We start from the raw sequence: 15,988 nt of genomic DNA on the forward strand, positions 1-15,988 counted from the left end.
CTGCGGGATCAGTGGCACGCGGGTCCGCGTCGACTTCCCCGCCCCTCACGTGATGTATCTTCGTCGGGGATGGAAGACGTTTGCTCATATCCACCGCTTGACAGAGGGGCTCACTCTCCATTTTAAGCTGATGGAGGGTGGCCTTCTCTCCGTCAAGGTCTTCGGGCTCTTTGAGACCCGTGCAAGGTGTTGCGTGGTGAGCTCTTTTGATAGTGAAGACTCCTCCTCAGGCGGGAGTGATGAGAAGGACAGTGGCAGCGACGACGAGGGTAGTAGGCGACAGGATGACGGGTCCGACTAGGTGTCGGGTGTCGCTCCGTGCGGCACCGGCGACCCCATCATCCGTGTCGCCGGCTCCCTGAACTTCTCGGGGTCGTCTCCTTGGGCGGCTGGCGTTGGGAGGCTGCGGAAGAGGAAGAGGGCGGGCGGCAAGGCCGTCAAGTCAGAGTACGCGGGCACGATGCCTTCGACGCGTGCTGACGTCCTACCGCCTCGTCTTCGAGCTCTGCTTCCGCGCTGCCATCACCATCCAGCCTTTGGACGGCCACCAAGATGTTCTTTTGGTGTCTTCTGCCACCCGTAGCTCGCCTAGGTGCTCCTTTTTCCTTTTCGCCTCCTTGAACTGCCTCCTGAGGAGAGGGACAAGAAAGGGATTACGGGCACCTTATCTCTTTTTAGTTTGTAAGCCTACGGGCCTTTGTTGAATTTAAAACTTGTAATCCCATCATTCATGTTTTTCATTCCCTATGGACTGTACCTGAGTGGAATGTTTTTTTAATGAAAAAGGGATGCTTGCCGGGTCATTTGTTTGCGGGTGGAACCCACGACAAGGAGTAAATCCTTGATATCTTCAAGATAAACATTTCCTTGCCCGGCAACAGGCCTTGCCGTCTCCCCACTTCGCTCGACCTTCCTCACGCCTTTGGCGGAGGCAGGGATGAGGCGGGTTCAGGCTCCTTGTTTCATCCTTCCGCTACCGCGACTACGACCAAACTTGGCCCCAGGGACGAGCCCTAGGGCCTAGAGTTAGGGGAGCACGGTAGCTTAGGGGAAAACGAGGTTTCACATACCTCAGTCCATAATGGAATGCATGATAAGGGATGAAGAACTTATCTGAAGCTGCAGTCCCCGGCAACCCTGGTTCACCGTGGGTGAATCTTTGCTCTTGCAGCCCCCGGAAATACTGGCTTGCCGGGGGCTAGATGCTGGTATGTTCCTCTTTTTTTTCTCCCCAAGTGGTTCGGCACGGATATCTGTGTGTCCTGTGAACCAAAGAAGACAAAAGAAAGACAAAGAGACGCACACTCGACCTCTAAGCTATGGGTTAGTCGCTGCTAAGCACTATCAACCCTAACCAAGGACGAGACTTGACCTAGCATGCATGCTATAACTTAGGGCGCCAGCGCTTCATTTATTTATGCTTAGGGTCTGCGCCTGGCTTTGTACAAAGGGTTACATGCGTCATCGGCAAGGCTCGTACAAAAGGTGGCTTGCCGAGGGGCCCGGCAAGGCGTGCCTCACGGGTAAAACTTGCGAAGATGCTCAATGTTCCAGGAGTTACTCACCGGAACGGCATCTTCGGTCTCCAGGCGGACTGCGCCGGGCCTGGTGACTCGTATTACCCGATAAGGGCCTTCCCACTTTGCCGTCAACTTGTTGGAATTCTTGGCCGATTGAACGCGCCGAAGAACAAGGTCGCCTTCCTCAAAGCTTCGGGCATGAACCTTGCGGCTATGGTAGCGGCGCAAGGCTTGCTGGTAGCGCGCTGCTCTCACAGCCCCCCGAAGACGATCTTCCTCAAGGAGCGTTGCGTCATCTTGCCGCAAATGCTCTTGCTCAAGCTTGTCATAAGCGAGTACTCGAGGTGACCCGTATATGAGTTCCGTGGGGAGAACTGCTTCTGCCCCGTATACCAGGGCAAAGGGTGTCTGGCCGGTGCCTCGATTTGGTGTCGTTCTGATTGACCAAAGAACCGCCGGCAATTCATCAATCCAGCGCCTTCCACTCTTGTGCAGTCTGTCAAAGGTCTTTGTCCTCAGGCCTCGCAGTACTTCAGCATTTGCCCTCTCAGCTTGACCATTGCTTCGTGGGTGAGCAATGGAAGCGAAACAAACCTTGCTGCCGAGGTCTTGAATATATTGCATGAAGGTGTGGCTTGTGAACTGCGTGCCATTGTCGGTGATAACCCTATTGGGTACATCAAAACGGCACACCAGTCCTTTGAAGAACTTGACAGCTGACTGTGCTGTGACCTTCCTCACTGCTTCCACTTCTGGCCACTTTGTGAACTTGTCGATTGCAATGTACAAGTACTCAAAGCCCCCGACAGCGCGGGGGAAAGGGCCCAGTATGTCGAGCCCCCAGACCGAGAAAGGCCAGGAGAGAGGAATGGTTTGAAGGGCTTGAGCTGGCTGATGAAGCTTCTTTGAATGGAACTGACATGCTTCACACCTAGTAGTGACTAGTGTCGTCGCATCCTGGAGGGCGGTGGGCCAGAAGAAGCCTTGCCGAAACGCTTTGCCGGCAAGGGCCCTTGACCCGATGTGGGATCCACATATGCCTCCATGTATCTCCGCCAACAGCCCCAGTCCTTCCTCTCGAGGGATACACTTCAATTTCACGTCGTTCGGCCTCTTTCTGTACAGGACGTCATCGACGAACTGGTACATAGTAGAGCGACGGGCTACTTTTTCCGCTTCTTCCTGCTCCTCAGGAAGTTCCCCTGTTTGGAGGAATCGGACGGTATGCTGTGCCCACGCTGGAGCCTGGGGCTCGACGGCGAGGACTAAAGGCATTTCCTCCGCTATCGGAGCAGCTGTCTCCATGGCAAGAGCTTGATGCTCTGTCGGAGCCAGCCGTCCCGTGGCGGGCTCAGCGTCTCCGATAACATCCTTGCCAGCGGCTTCGGGGAGCTCGGCGGGAAAGTACTTGTCGGGCCTTGATTTTCTCCTCTTGTTCTGCTCTGTTGATGGATCAACGGATGGCTGAGTTAGCCGAAGCACAAAGGTACCTGGTTCCACAGGTAGCTTGAGGGCAGCGTGTTTTGATAGGTAATCGGCGATATCATTCTCCGCTCGGGGAATGTATTCTGCCTGTATACCGTCAAAACGCTCTTCCAGCTTTCTCACTTCATCGACGTAGGCCTTCATCAACGGGCTCTGGTAATCCTTGTTGACTTGCTTGACGACAAGTTGCGAGTCACCTCTGACGACGAGTTTCTTGATTCCGAGGTCCGCCGCGATCCTAAGACCGGCAAGCAGCCCTTCGTACTCAGCCGTATTGTTTGTTGACACCTCCCTGGGGAAGTGCATCTGGATCACGTACTTGAGGTGCTCTCCGGTGGGCGCGACAAGCAGTACGCCAGCCCCGGCGCCCTGTAAGGAGAAAGCTCCATCAAAGTACATGATCCAGTCGCAACTTGCCTCCTTGCCAGGGAGAGCAGTCTCTTGGGTTTCTTCGTCAGGCGTCGCGGTCCATTCTGCAACGAACTCCGCCAGGACTCGGCTTTGAATCGTCGAGGTACTCTCAAACTTGAGGCCAAAGCTGGACAGTTCCAGTGCCCACTCGACGATCCTTCCCGTTGCATCTGGATTGTGCAATATCTGTCGCAGAGGGAGGCGAGTGACGACAGTGATTTCGTGCGCCTGGAAGTAGTGACGCAGCTTCCTCGAGGCCATAAGAAGGCCGAAGAGCAGTTTCTGCACACTGGAGTACCTCGATCTAGCCCCCTGCAGGAGGGAACTAACAAAGTAGACCGGGTGCTGCATCATTTTCTTCTTCGACGGCACTTCAATTGGCTGCGTCGTCTCGGCATCGGTGGCATCGGGCTCCGTTGCTGCTATTACCTCATCATCAATTTCTCTCTGCGCCACTAGTGCGGCGCTGACCACCTGGTTCGTTGCCGCCAGGTACAGCAGCAACGGTTCCTGTGGCCTAGGCGCAACTAGTATTGGCGCGGAGGAGAGGTACCTCTTCAAATCTTGCAATGATGCTTCGGCTTATGGCGTCCACTCCATCGAGCCAGCCTTTTTCAAAATTTTGAAAAAGGGAAGGGCACGCTCGGCGGACTTGGAAATGAACCTGCTCATGGCGGCAACGCAACCAGCAAGCCGACGCACATCCTTGACTCGCTTGGGCGCTTCAGTCTGCTCTATAGCTTTGATCTTGTCCGGATTGGCCTCTATCCCACGCTGTGACACAAAGAACCCGAGAAGCTTGCCAGACGGGACGCCGAAGATGCACTTCTCAGGGTTCAGCTTGAGATTGATCTTGCGTAGGTTTGCAAATGTTTATTGTAAATCTGATATGAGGGTTGCCCTGTTCTTGGTTTTGACCACTATATCATCCATATAAGCTTCCATATTTCTATGGAGCTGGGGTTCAAAACCAATCTGGACCGCCCTTGCAAACGTTGAACCAGCACTCTTCATCCCGAAAGGCATCCGTATAAAGCAATACGTACCACATGGGGTGATGAATGCCGTTTTCTCTTCATCTTCCCTTGTCATGAAGATCTGGTGGTAGCCAGAGTAGGCATCGAGGAATGACAACAGATCATACCCAGCTGTGGAGTCAACAATCTGGTCGATGCGCAGCAACGGAAAGGGGTCCTTGGGACAAGCCTTATTAATATCTGTGTAATCAATACACAGCCTCCACTTCCCATTTGCCTTGCGCACTACCACCGGATTGGCCAACCACGTTGGTTGGAGCACTCCTCTTACCAAACCCGCTGCTTCCAGTTTCCGGATCTCCTCTGTGATGAACTCTTGTCGTTCCAAAGCTTGCTTTCTGACCTTCTGCTTGACGGGCCGCGCATGAGGACAGACAACAAGGTGGTGCTCAATCACCTCCCTGGGAACGCCGGGGATGTCGGATGCTTGCCATGCAAACACATCGACATTCGCCCGCAGGAAGGTGACGAGTGCGTCTTCCTATTTGTCGTCAAGGGTGGAGCTTATGGTAAAAGCTCCTCCCGTGCCATCCTCCTTGACAGAAACCTTGTTGGTTCCCGGCGGTGTGGCCCTGGACTTCTTGTTTCTGTCGGCGGAGCTCTCTGGCACGTCCTCGACGGGAGCGCTACACTCCGAAGAGGTGCGCTTGCCGGAGTGGGTGCCTGAGGTCTCATCGGTCTTCTTCTTTTGCCTTCCCGGGGCTCCAGCGGCAGGAGCAAGCGCCTTATAAGTGGCGTCTGCTGCAACTGCTTGTTGGTAGAGTTGGTCAGCGCAAATTAGTGCATCCTTCTTGTCTGATGGGACGGTGATGATCGTCACAGGCCTCGGCATCTTCAGGGTGTTGTAGGCGTAATGTGACACCGCCATGAACTTGGCCAACGCTGGGCGGCCAAGGATCCCATTGTAAGGCAAGGGGATCTTGGCAACGTCGAACACAATCCTTTCTGTCCTGTAGTTCAGATCACTCCCAAAAGTCACGGGCAACGTGACCTTTCCCTTTGGTTGACTTCTTCCCGGGTTGACCCCCTGAAACGTGCCCGTCTCTTCGAGGTCTTCATCAGGAATCTGCAATTTCTCGATCACGCCAGGCGAGATTAAGTTCAGACCGGCCCCGCCATCGACTAGCATATTTGTCACCTTGAGGTTGCGTATTGTTGGTGAAACCAACAATGGCAAGCACCCGACTGCAGTAGTGCGATCAGGGTGATCCTCAGTGTCAAAAATGATAGGTGTGCTGGACCACTTCAGCGGCCTTTGGGCATCAAACGACGGTTCCGCCGCTGTAATCTCACGCACCCACTGTTTAAGCTGACGGTGAGAGGTATGCAGCGAGGCGCCGCCATCGACGCACATGGCCTCTGTAGCTTTCTGAAATTCTTGGTCACCAGACTCATCGTCCTCTTCATGATCATCGTCTTCTGGCTTTTTGTCACGGCCCCAGGCGGGCCTCTCCCGCTATTTATCTTTGCCGCGACGGCCTGCCTGGCCGTCACGCTTCTTGCCGGACCCCTCATCACCGTCCTGGCCTTTCTCCTTGTCCCGCCTCTCATATTCAGCCCTCTGCTTCTCAGCAAGGAGCTCAACCTGTCGGCAGTTCTAGAGATCATGGCCTTTGGTGCGATGGATCTTGCAGTATTGGTTGTCGGAGTTTCCTGGCTTCTCGGCAGCCGCCAAGGCCCGGCAAGCGACACATCCGGCAATTTCCTTGCCGGGGTCATCTGCCTTGGTTTTCTTGGCGGAGCTGGCGTCGTCAGATCCCTCGACGGCAAGCACAGCTTTACCTTTGCGCTTCTTGTTGCGGCGCCGACCTTTCTTCGCCGGGGCGGCAGTATCCTCATCTGAGGAGTCGGTTTCCATGCCGGCATCTTCGCCGGGGTACTTCCTTCCCTCTTCAGCTCGGGCACATCTGTCAGCAAGAACATAGAATTCTGCCACATCTTTCACCTTGTTCATTGCCAGTTCTTCGCGCATCTTGCGGTTATGCACGTTCTGATGGAACGCGCTGATGATGGCGGCAGGGTCAACATCAGGGATATTGTACTATACCCGGCTGAACCTCTGTACATACTTGCGCAGACTCTCGCCTCCCTTCTGGGGAATGACATGCAAGTCGCTTGCTTGGCCATGGGCTTGGTGACCTCCAGTAAAGGCGCCCACAAACTCATGGCACAAATCCGACCAGGAGGAAATAGAGTCTACCAGCAAGTGCATCAACCACGACATGGCGTTGGGTTTAAGAGCCAATGGAAAGTAATTCGCAAGCACCTTATCATCGCGGGCTCCGGCGGCTTGCATCGCGATGGTGTAGATGCTGAGGAACTCAGACGGGTGAGTCTTGCCATTGTACTTTTCGCCAACGTCAGGTTTGAAGGTGCGGTGAGTGGGCCACTGGAACTGCCGCAGCTCACGGGTAAAAGCCGGACAGCCTACCTCGTAAGGTAGGCCTCCAGGGCTCTCCGGGGCCGGGTGGTTCACAGCAGGCCCTGCTCGCATGTCTGATTGGTGGCGCGCTCCACGCCGGCGCTCGATAGTGGTTCGAGCGTCTTCATGGGCTCGTTCCTGAAGAACTTGGCGTTGGTCACAGTGGGTCTGCGGGTCAGACGATGCTACGGAGATGTCGTCGCCCGCGACGTCGCGGCGAGCCGGCATCCGCGGTACCGGATGGGGAGAGGTGAATGCACCGTGGTCGCGGCGCCACCGGCTTTTCCGCCACTGGTCCGCGGGACTCCATCGAAGCGTCGGCCCGGGGGCCCCACCGGACTTGGTTTGTCTTTGTTGGCCACCGCAACAAGGCTTCAGATAGTGGCTCTCCATTCGTCGAGTTTCCCCATAGTGGGAGGAAAGTCAAGGAGCAACTGCGCGCGCGCCAGGGCCTCTGCTGGCGTTGGTGGTAGTGAAACCTGCACGGATCGCGACGCGCTTCGACTTCTGACCATGTCAGAAGGAGCTCTATCACGACCCCGCGGTCGCATGCCGTTTTCACCAGCGCCTCGGCGAGTGGGCAGGTCTTCTACGTCCCGAGAGTGGCGCTCGGGGCTCTTCCCGCGGCGACGCCCGGGATCTTCGGCATGATTACGCCGTTCGTCGTGCGCTGCTTGTGAAGAGCGCGCTGTTGGCGCCAGCATGGGAGTCTTGAAGGCCCTTGCGTCGCCTTCGGGGGGCGGCAATGACCCTGGAAGGCCCCGCTCCACCCGCGAAGGGCTTGGCTCTGCCTTTGGATTTGGCGACGTGTGGCCCGTTATCAGGCGCACAAACATCGCCGCCTCCCAAACTTCGGCTGCGGGGATGGTGTTGGTGTTCACGAGCAGCGCCCCGGGTCCTTTCTGCGACCGGTCCGCTGCTCGCCCGCGTCGGGACGGGCTGTCCGGCTTCTGACTGGCCAACCGCCACCGTCGTCTTCTTCTTGGGCGCCATGATGATGAAGAAGCGCTGAACTAACTGCAAAAGTCGATTCTCACAACTGCGCCCCCTACCTGGCGCGTCAAAGATGTCAGTGGGAACGACACCTATGGGATCACAAGAATCCCTACTGTGGTTAGCGGGGCGCGGGGTCGTGAGAAGAGCGGATCAAACAGATAGCACATGGTTCGTTTATCCAGGTTCGGGCCGCGAGGATGCGTAAAACCCTACTCCTGCTTTGGTGGATTGTATATATGTGTTCTTGAGCTAGCTATGGGGCGTGAGGAGCTCCAAAAAGCCGAATCCCCCCTCTGGTCGCCTCGGGCCTCCTTTTATAGAAAAAGGGGTTGCCACAGTGGCACACAGGAGGTGGAAAGGGTACAGTCATGCGAGGTTATCCCTCGCATTACATGACAAAGCGCATTTAATGCGTCTTTCTTAGGTTTCCTTGCTTTATCGGGGACGGGGGAGAGATCTGTCTCGTCCGTCGCCGCTCTTTCTTGTGTCGACACGCGCCCTGGCCAGCGACGCCTGCGATGCCATGTAGGTAGGCAGGCAGCTGAGGTGGCGCAGTGGTGGGTCTTCATGAAGATCTGCATGCCGCCACGCGGGTGCCTGCTCAGCTGGTTGGGGCAGCAGCTGCATGCATGCGGTGGTGGAGGTTTAGTCGACGTGGGCCTGATGGTGGCCCTGCGGGTGTCCTCGGCAAGGGCCTTGCCGGGGCCCCGGCAAGGGTCTTGCCGAGGCGCCTGCTGTCATCCCCGGCAAGGCGCTTGCCGGGGGCCTTGTGGTCTTCCTTGGCTGGGATCCCGCCAAGGGTTGTCGTCTCCTTAGTGCGTATCTGATCTTGAATGTCTTCACAAAGATCGGCATGCCGCCACGGGGATGTCTCCCGAATCCTTGCCCTTTGGGGGCAGTGGACTCAAGGGTGATTTGCTCCATAGGCGCGGGACGAGTCGCCGCGGCAAGGGTCTTGTCGGGGCTGCTAGAACTGTCTCCCGGCAAGAATCTTGCCGGGGGAGTCCGTTTCATCCCCTTTGCTCTTCGTGGTCTTGGCCTTGGCGTCGTTCTAGTTCTCTTGAGCTTCGGTCTTACCCTGGCTCACCTTCCTTGCCTTGCTTGGTGTGGTGGTGTCCGTGGCTCAGACTGCCCGTGCATAGTTATAGGGGTACAAAAAGTGTACCCCTCTTTTTGTACACCGACATGGCGGCTCGGGGCGGGCACGGGCGCGCGTGAGGTCGACGGGGCGGCTGGCGGCGGCGGGCGCGACTAGCAGCGGCGGACGCGAGCGTGGGCGCGGGATTTTTCCCTCCCGCACGAGGATAACCGCCAAATGAGGGTTGGGGTAGGTTTTGCTCCCCAACCCTTATATTTCAGGGTTGGGAGAGGGTTTGAGGGTTGGACCCTTAAAAAAATTTAAAGATTTGAGGGTTAAGGGGTTCTAGTCTACGCGATTTTTTGCTTGCAAATTGTAAAAAAGCAGCTATTTATAAGGATTTGAGGGTTTGAGGGCTCTGCTAGAGATGCTCTAAGGACACATACTCAGTAAGTGTCGAAGCCAATCACTACCAGAATAGCAGAATGACTTTTCATCCGAGATCACAAGGCTCTACTTTTAGTGCATGCCACAGCTGCATGTGATATTCTTCTGGAGCATTTCCACAAATAGTCCAAACATCATCAAGTTCTAAAGTTCTCTTCTGCTTATTTTGTTAGGTAGCTAAAGTATTAGTTGCTACCCTCCACCCCAACATTTTGAATTTTTTTCGGACACGTTGGATTTTCATATCACATCCCAAATGCTGCGAACATGTGCCTTTCCAGACGAACTCGAGGCGGCAAAAATTCCATGAGTTCGGTCTAGGTTGTTTGCACTCTTGAGCGTGAAATCACCTGACTTTTCATAGTGCCACACAATGCAGCCCTCGGTCGTACTGGTTGGGGTACGGATTTTGTATATTCCCTCGGCATCAAAAGGATGAAAGATTTGGTTTAAGAGCTCTGTATCCCACTCTTTGGACCCCATCCTTCATAAGTTGATTGGCCTATCTACAAACAGATATGAAAACCTGTCCCAAGTGATTCCGAGCTACAATACTGGATTATGGTCCATCTATCTCTGGTTGCCTACCTTTGGTTCACCAATAGATTTTTTTTAAGAAGCTCCATTTTTAGCCAGTAGTGGTGATGAGACCTTCCTCTGTAGGTGATGCTTCCAAAGCATAGAACAGGAAGATAGTGAACAAAAAAGGATGTCACTGATGTAAAAAAACTGGGCAACATTGGTTATCTGGCCACTATGTATATCTGTATTTGGTATATAATCCTTCCTTTCACACAACAATAGCAATTGTCCATGCCTCCCCCATGGCATGTTCAGCTTAATGCCTACTGAATCTCAAGATACAAAAAGACATTATTCAATCATGAAATTGAATAAGTTTTTCGGTGGAACAAATCAAATTAATGTTGTGAAACATCACAAACCATATAATATGAAAACACCGAATGAAAAAATGAACTATTTGTGTGTGCATGATTGGTCATCTGGTCTTAATGAATACGTATATGTAGAACAATATTCTTCATTTCACATAAGATACAAGAGTTGTGTTATAAATAAAATGCAAGAAACTTGGAAAATATCAAAACTTTCAATGGTGCAATTGAAGTCCAGAACCCTTGCTCAATCATAAGGGTATCTAAATGCCAATGACTATTGAAAAATAAGAAGAACATCGTAGCAAAATCTTGTTAGTGAAAAGGGACATGATATAAACACATATGACTTTTTGTGCATATGTATGTGAGAAACAAGTCAATTCTAGCTAGTGCATTTTTGGATACGTGAGAAGAAAGATGACATCTATACATGTGACTTAAGCTCAAATGGTTTGAGCACATGCATGCTATTTATGTAATAGTTTAACACAATTGTATGATGCAATGCATACCAAGGTAGAACAAAAATATGTCAAAACAAGGTAGATCAAACTTTTATGGAGGCTAGAAACATAACATGAAAAATTTCTTATAGAGGAAAGGGGAAGAGAAGGAGACGGAAGCGCGGCGGCATTGCAAGGAGCAAAAGGGCACGATGAGGAGTGGCGGCTAGGGTTTTCATCCGCTTAGAGGCCACATCAGAGAGAAAGAGAGAGTGCACAGGCGATTAGGGTTCCCTCACCTCCCGCCGGCGCCGCCATCGATCTACCTCGCTTATGTGGCCTTCGGTCCATGGAGGCGGGGTGGATCTCGGCCCCCGCCTCGAGAGGGCTCTGTTTTCCTGGTTTTAGGGTAAATGTTTGGTGGGACGACACTTAGATGGTGGTGGTGGTGTCTTCTCCAATAAAGTCTCCCCGGCTTCAGCCCCATCTCGGCGACGACGTCGGGAACCTTGTGGGAGTGGTGTGGTTCTTGAGGACTTCTTCTAGTTGTGGAGATCCATGGATCGTCAAGGAGCTTCATCGGCGGTTCTTCCTCCTTCGTCATCTCCGGGATGGATGTGGTCTTCTTGACCCGTTCGGCGACTTCCCGTCCGCATCCAACTAAGTCAGGCCGGCTCATGGAGGAGCGGCAGTGGCGGCGCATCGTCGACATGGTCTGGAGGTTGAAGACGAAGGGCATCTCAAGGAGTCCATTGCAATTTTCGTTTTTGTTGAGGTGCTTTGTACTATCTGGTGTTTCTTTTAATGCCAGGGTCCTTTTTGCAAAAAAGAAGAGGCCAAGCCCTCTCCTATCAAACCCTAAGCCACCATGCGAAATCCCAAAACTACCCCCACCCAAATCCTGGAAAATATCCAACGGCCAAGCTCGCATAAAAAATATCGAACGATTGAAATGATCCAGACCCAGAGATAGACGCCCACGATCGCATTGGCAAATCGATCGGGCGGACGATATGGTCCAAGCTCTGAGTGGCCCTAGTGCGTCGGCAAATCAATCGGACGGCAGATATGCTCTAAGCTCAGAAAACCCTAGTTTCTTGCATCTACATAACCATGGTATGGGTTGGAATTCCCAAGTGCGCCGCCGGTCATGCCCCCATCCAAAAAGCCCAGCGAGCTCCTCTGCGCATCCCTATCCCCGCTAGAGGCGACCTACCATATTTGATCTGAACTCTGAAGGCGACTGCATCCATGGAGAGCATGCCGGAGGAGCGGCGGCCGAAGCTTTCTGACGCCGGAGGCGGCGAGGACCGTCTCAGTGCATTGCACGACGACGCCCTCATCCAGATCCTCCTCAAGCTCCGTTGCCTCGCTACAGCCGCCCGGACCAGCGTCCTCTGCCGCCGTTGGCGCCACCTTTGGGCCCTCCTCCCGAAGCTGCACTTCTACAACGCGACAGACCCCCGCCGCATACGCTCCGCCCTCGCCGCCCACGAGGCCCCGACGCTCCAGGAGCTCGTCGTCGTCCAGCAGGACGCCTCTTTCGGGCCCACAGGGGCGTGGCTCCCCATCGCCGCGTGCCGCCTCTCCGGCTTACTGTTTTGCCACTATCTGTCGCAGAGGGTCAGGGCTAGGAGAAGAGCTGCCTTGAAGCTGCCATGCTTCGAGAGCGCCACCGGGATCTCTATGCGGTTAGGGTTCCTCCGCCTTACGCTGCCGCCTTCCGGTGTGTTCGCCCGACTCAGTCTTCTTCACCTCTTTCAGCTCCGGCTGCATGGTATGTGTGAGCTCGGTGCCATTGTCTCCTCGCCGCGGTGCCCATGCTTGGGTAGACTCGTCGTCGATGACGTCCGGGGTGTGGGCGGCCTCGCAATCCACTCGGAATCTCTTGGACAAATTGAGCTATATAATCTGCCCGACTTGCAGCAGCTCACCATCGTGGCGCCATCACTCCAGCAACTAAAAGTGCAGGATTGCTTTGCTCCGGTTGCGCGGCAACCAGTTGCCAGCATCTCAGCCCCACACCTGCTGCAGCTCGCATGGATAGATGATTATGATCAAAACTCCGTCAAGCTTGGCGAGATGGCACACCTACAACGGCTTGACGTCCAACAATTTATCGTATATGGAAAGGACTACATTATTGCTTCGCACAACCGTAATTGTGCGCTTCTTTTGCGGCGCTTTGAACGCCTACACAGTCTTGTTATCACTCTTCATTGCCCCCCGGTGAGTTCATACTATGTATAATCTATGTCATTGTTGAACATGCTATGTACAATCCGTGTCATTGTTTAACTACTATATATGTATAATCCTTTTGTCTGTGACCTCTCATACGAACCGACAGGACATAGCTAACAAGAAATACTTGATGGAAGATATAACAAGGGTTCCTGATGTTAAATTATTGGGATTGGGCATAACAGCATGTGGACATTCCTTTGGAGCCAGCTTATTTCATGTTCTGCGGATGTGTACTGCAATAAGAAGGCTGAATCTTGGTCTTATCGTCGCACCTGAACACGAGGTATGCTATTCTCAATTTGTTTATCTGTCTAGGAGTATTCTCAGTTTGTTGTCATCTATCTGCTATAATTTTATGTCCATCAAACCAGATCGGTTGGTCTTGTTAAGCCAATGTGCCCCTTGTTTCAGGCAGAAACTGTGTGCCCATCAGGTTGTATATGTGATCAGCCGCCAAGCTGGAAAACCAGGGAACTCGTGTTGAATTGCCTCGAAGAAGTAGAAATATTTGACTTGAAAGGAAGTGAGCATGAAATCAGTGTTGTGAATCGTCTATTCAGTTGGGCACCGGTGCTAAAAAGGATGACAGTAAATTTCCATTACTCGGTCACGGAAAACAAAGCTGAAGAGCTCTGCCAAGTGTTACTAACCTTTTCCAGGCCGGAAATATGTATGATTTGTAGGATGCCCAACATGTCGGAGAAAGTTTTGCATGCTTAACAAGACACCAATTTTTCCCCAGTATCCATTGATTGTCAGTTGGGCGAGCAGCTTATGTGAGACTGGACTAAACTAGTTTAAACTGTAGCGACAATCTTCATGTGCGTGTAGCTAGCTGCTAGTTTCCCTCTCCATGATTTATGGTTTGATACTCATATGCTTGGTATGCATTTTGTGTGCGGTAACTAACTGTATGCCTCATGCCTATTAAAATCACAAGAATTTACTACTCTTCAAGTTTGAGAAATTGGCATGCTACTTTGGTTAATAACTTTGTAATAGGATTTCAGTTTACAAGATTGTCAGTTTGTTGGAAATGAAAAATGGTAACCAATTTTGTCTTGTCTGCTTTCCTTCCTCGGCAAAAGTTTTGATCTCCAAAAATTTGGGTCTAGTGCCAACCATCCAAAGCTATATATGCTTATTTCCTCCTCTTATCAACAATTTCTATAGTTGTCATTTCCACACGTATATATTGGGATGAGATGCTTAATTTGGAATGCAAAATACGAGCCCTTCTACAAAGCCTCTGATGAGGAACCATATAATAGGCCTTACCAGTTATCTGTTTCTGGGATTAATTCTTGTCGAAATCTCAAAGCTAAAGGTGCTGAGCTGGAATCTCATTCTAAGGATTCTTGTGTAATGAACAAGGGATACTACACAGAATATATGTGCTAATGAAACAATCACCTCCACTAAGCATCATGCATCCAAGAGGCTCGGAGATAAGTAAGCCATCACGCATTGCGTGCACCTGGAGGTTGACCATCAAGGTCCATTGTGAGGGTATACACCATGGCAGGTATGCCAAGCGAGAGGAGCACGGAGATAACACAGTTGCCGACCAGGTGGTCCTTGTCCCTGCTCCGTGGAACCATGACCGCGAAGATGAAGACTATAAATAGGACACACGCCGTGTTGGCGAACGCCTGCACAAGATTAAAAAAAACAAAGAACTTGTGAGGCAAAACAAAGGATATATATATTCTCATACTGGACATATACAGGATCAAGGCAACACGCATGATAGCTTGCTCAGGCTGCAGGTGGGCACGTACCACGTACGTACCCTGAATGCGCCGACCCATGGAGGGTTGGTTTTCTTGGGTTTTGGCACCAGGCGTGGCGCCACCGTCCAAGCCTGCGGCTGCGGCTGCGGCAGCCATCCTTCCTCTAGCAAGCTGCAGCGCAGATCGTACGCCGGCGCCGGCATCGGCGCCGCCATGGACAGGAGCTTGGGAGGGTCGAGGCCGGTGGCCGTTCTTTGGTAGATGGACGTGCCGGAGTATATGTTATATATCTTGGTCGATTGGTTCAATCGCGACGAGTGTATATATAGATTGATTATATAAATATCTAAAATATCTTATAATCCAAAACAGAGGTTAGTACTCTACTTGCTTACGAAGAGGACTCCGATCCGGTCAGGTACCGCGTACCTGCGTACGTGCTATCAGTGGAGTACGTGCTAAAGGCGTATGCAGCCGTCACCACTCCCTTACCCAAGCCAACTTGAACTTGTTGATGACAGCCGACCGAAGCGTTGCTGTCGTCACTTTCCTATATCAGAGCCAGCTTGACCTTATGGATGACAGCCAACCAACGCGCCAATGTCGGTGTTCCCCTATCTGAGTCGGCTTGACCTTGTCGATGACAGTCAACCGACATGCCACTATCGATGCTCCCCTACCTGAGCCCCCTTGACCTTGTTGATGACAGCCGACCGATGCGCGAGTGTCAGCGCTTCCCTACCTAAGCCGGCTTGACCTTATCGATGACAGTCGGCCGACCATTGTCGACGCTCCCTACCTGAGTCGGCTTGACCTTATCTATGACAACCGGTCGACGCACCACTATCGATGCTCCCCTACCTTAGTTGGCTTAACCTTGTCCATGATAACCGGTCGACGCGCCGCTGTCGCCGCTCCCCTATCGGAGCCGGCTTGACCTTGTCGATGACACCCGGTAAGTCTTCGTGTATGTGCCCCTAAAGACAAACGCCCTGGAGCCGTACTTGTCGTTGTTGAACCCTTGCATAGATCTAAAGCATCTGGCACCAAATCTCGTCACATGACGAGAAACTCTATCCTCACTGCCCAAGGAGACGGCGGGAATCTATGTTGGAGCTATGTCCAGATGGATAAACTCGAGGAGGAACGGAGCCCGGAAGACAAACTCGAGGCGGCAAAAATTCCATGAGTTCGGTCTAGGTTGTTTGCACTCTTGAGCGTGAAATCACTTGACTTTTCATAGTGCCACACAATGCAGCCCTCGGTCGTA

At 52.6% G+C, this 15,988-nt stretch overlaps 1 protein-coding gene and 1 long non-coding RNA gene across 2 annotated transcripts; one reads left to right on the forward strand and one right to left on the reverse strand.

Annotated features, from left to right (window-relative positions):
- Nucleotides 1-13,093: 13,093 nt before the first annotated feature.
- Nucleotides 13,094-13,875, forward strand: LOC125547903. Its single transcript, XR_007300831.1, has 2 exons — nucleotides 13,094-13,268; nucleotides 13,397-13,875. It is a non-coding gene; the product is annotated as an uncharacterized LOC125547903 (long non-coding RNA).
- Nucleotides 13,876-14,445: 570 nt separating this feature from the next.
- On the reverse strand, nucleotides 14,446-14,933 carry LOC125546628. The gene is made up of 2 exons (XM_048710810.1): nucleotides 14,778-14,933; nucleotides 14,446-14,637 (listed from the first exon to the last, which is right to left on the reverse strand). Exons 1-2 carry the CDS (start codon nucleotides 14,931-14,933, stop codon nucleotides 14,446-14,448), a joined length of 348 nt encoding a protein of 115 aa, XP_048566767.1.
- Between the last annotated feature and the right edge of the window lie 1,055 nt (nucleotides 14,934-15,988).

This window comes from Triticum urartu, chromosome 3 (genome assembly GCF_003073215.2).
Source record: "Triticum urartu cultivar G1812 chromosome 3, Tu2.1, whole genome shotgun sequence".
Classification (NCBI taxonomy): domain Eukaryota; kingdom Viridiplantae; phylum Streptophyta; class Magnoliopsida; order Poales; family Poaceae; genus Triticum; species Triticum urartu.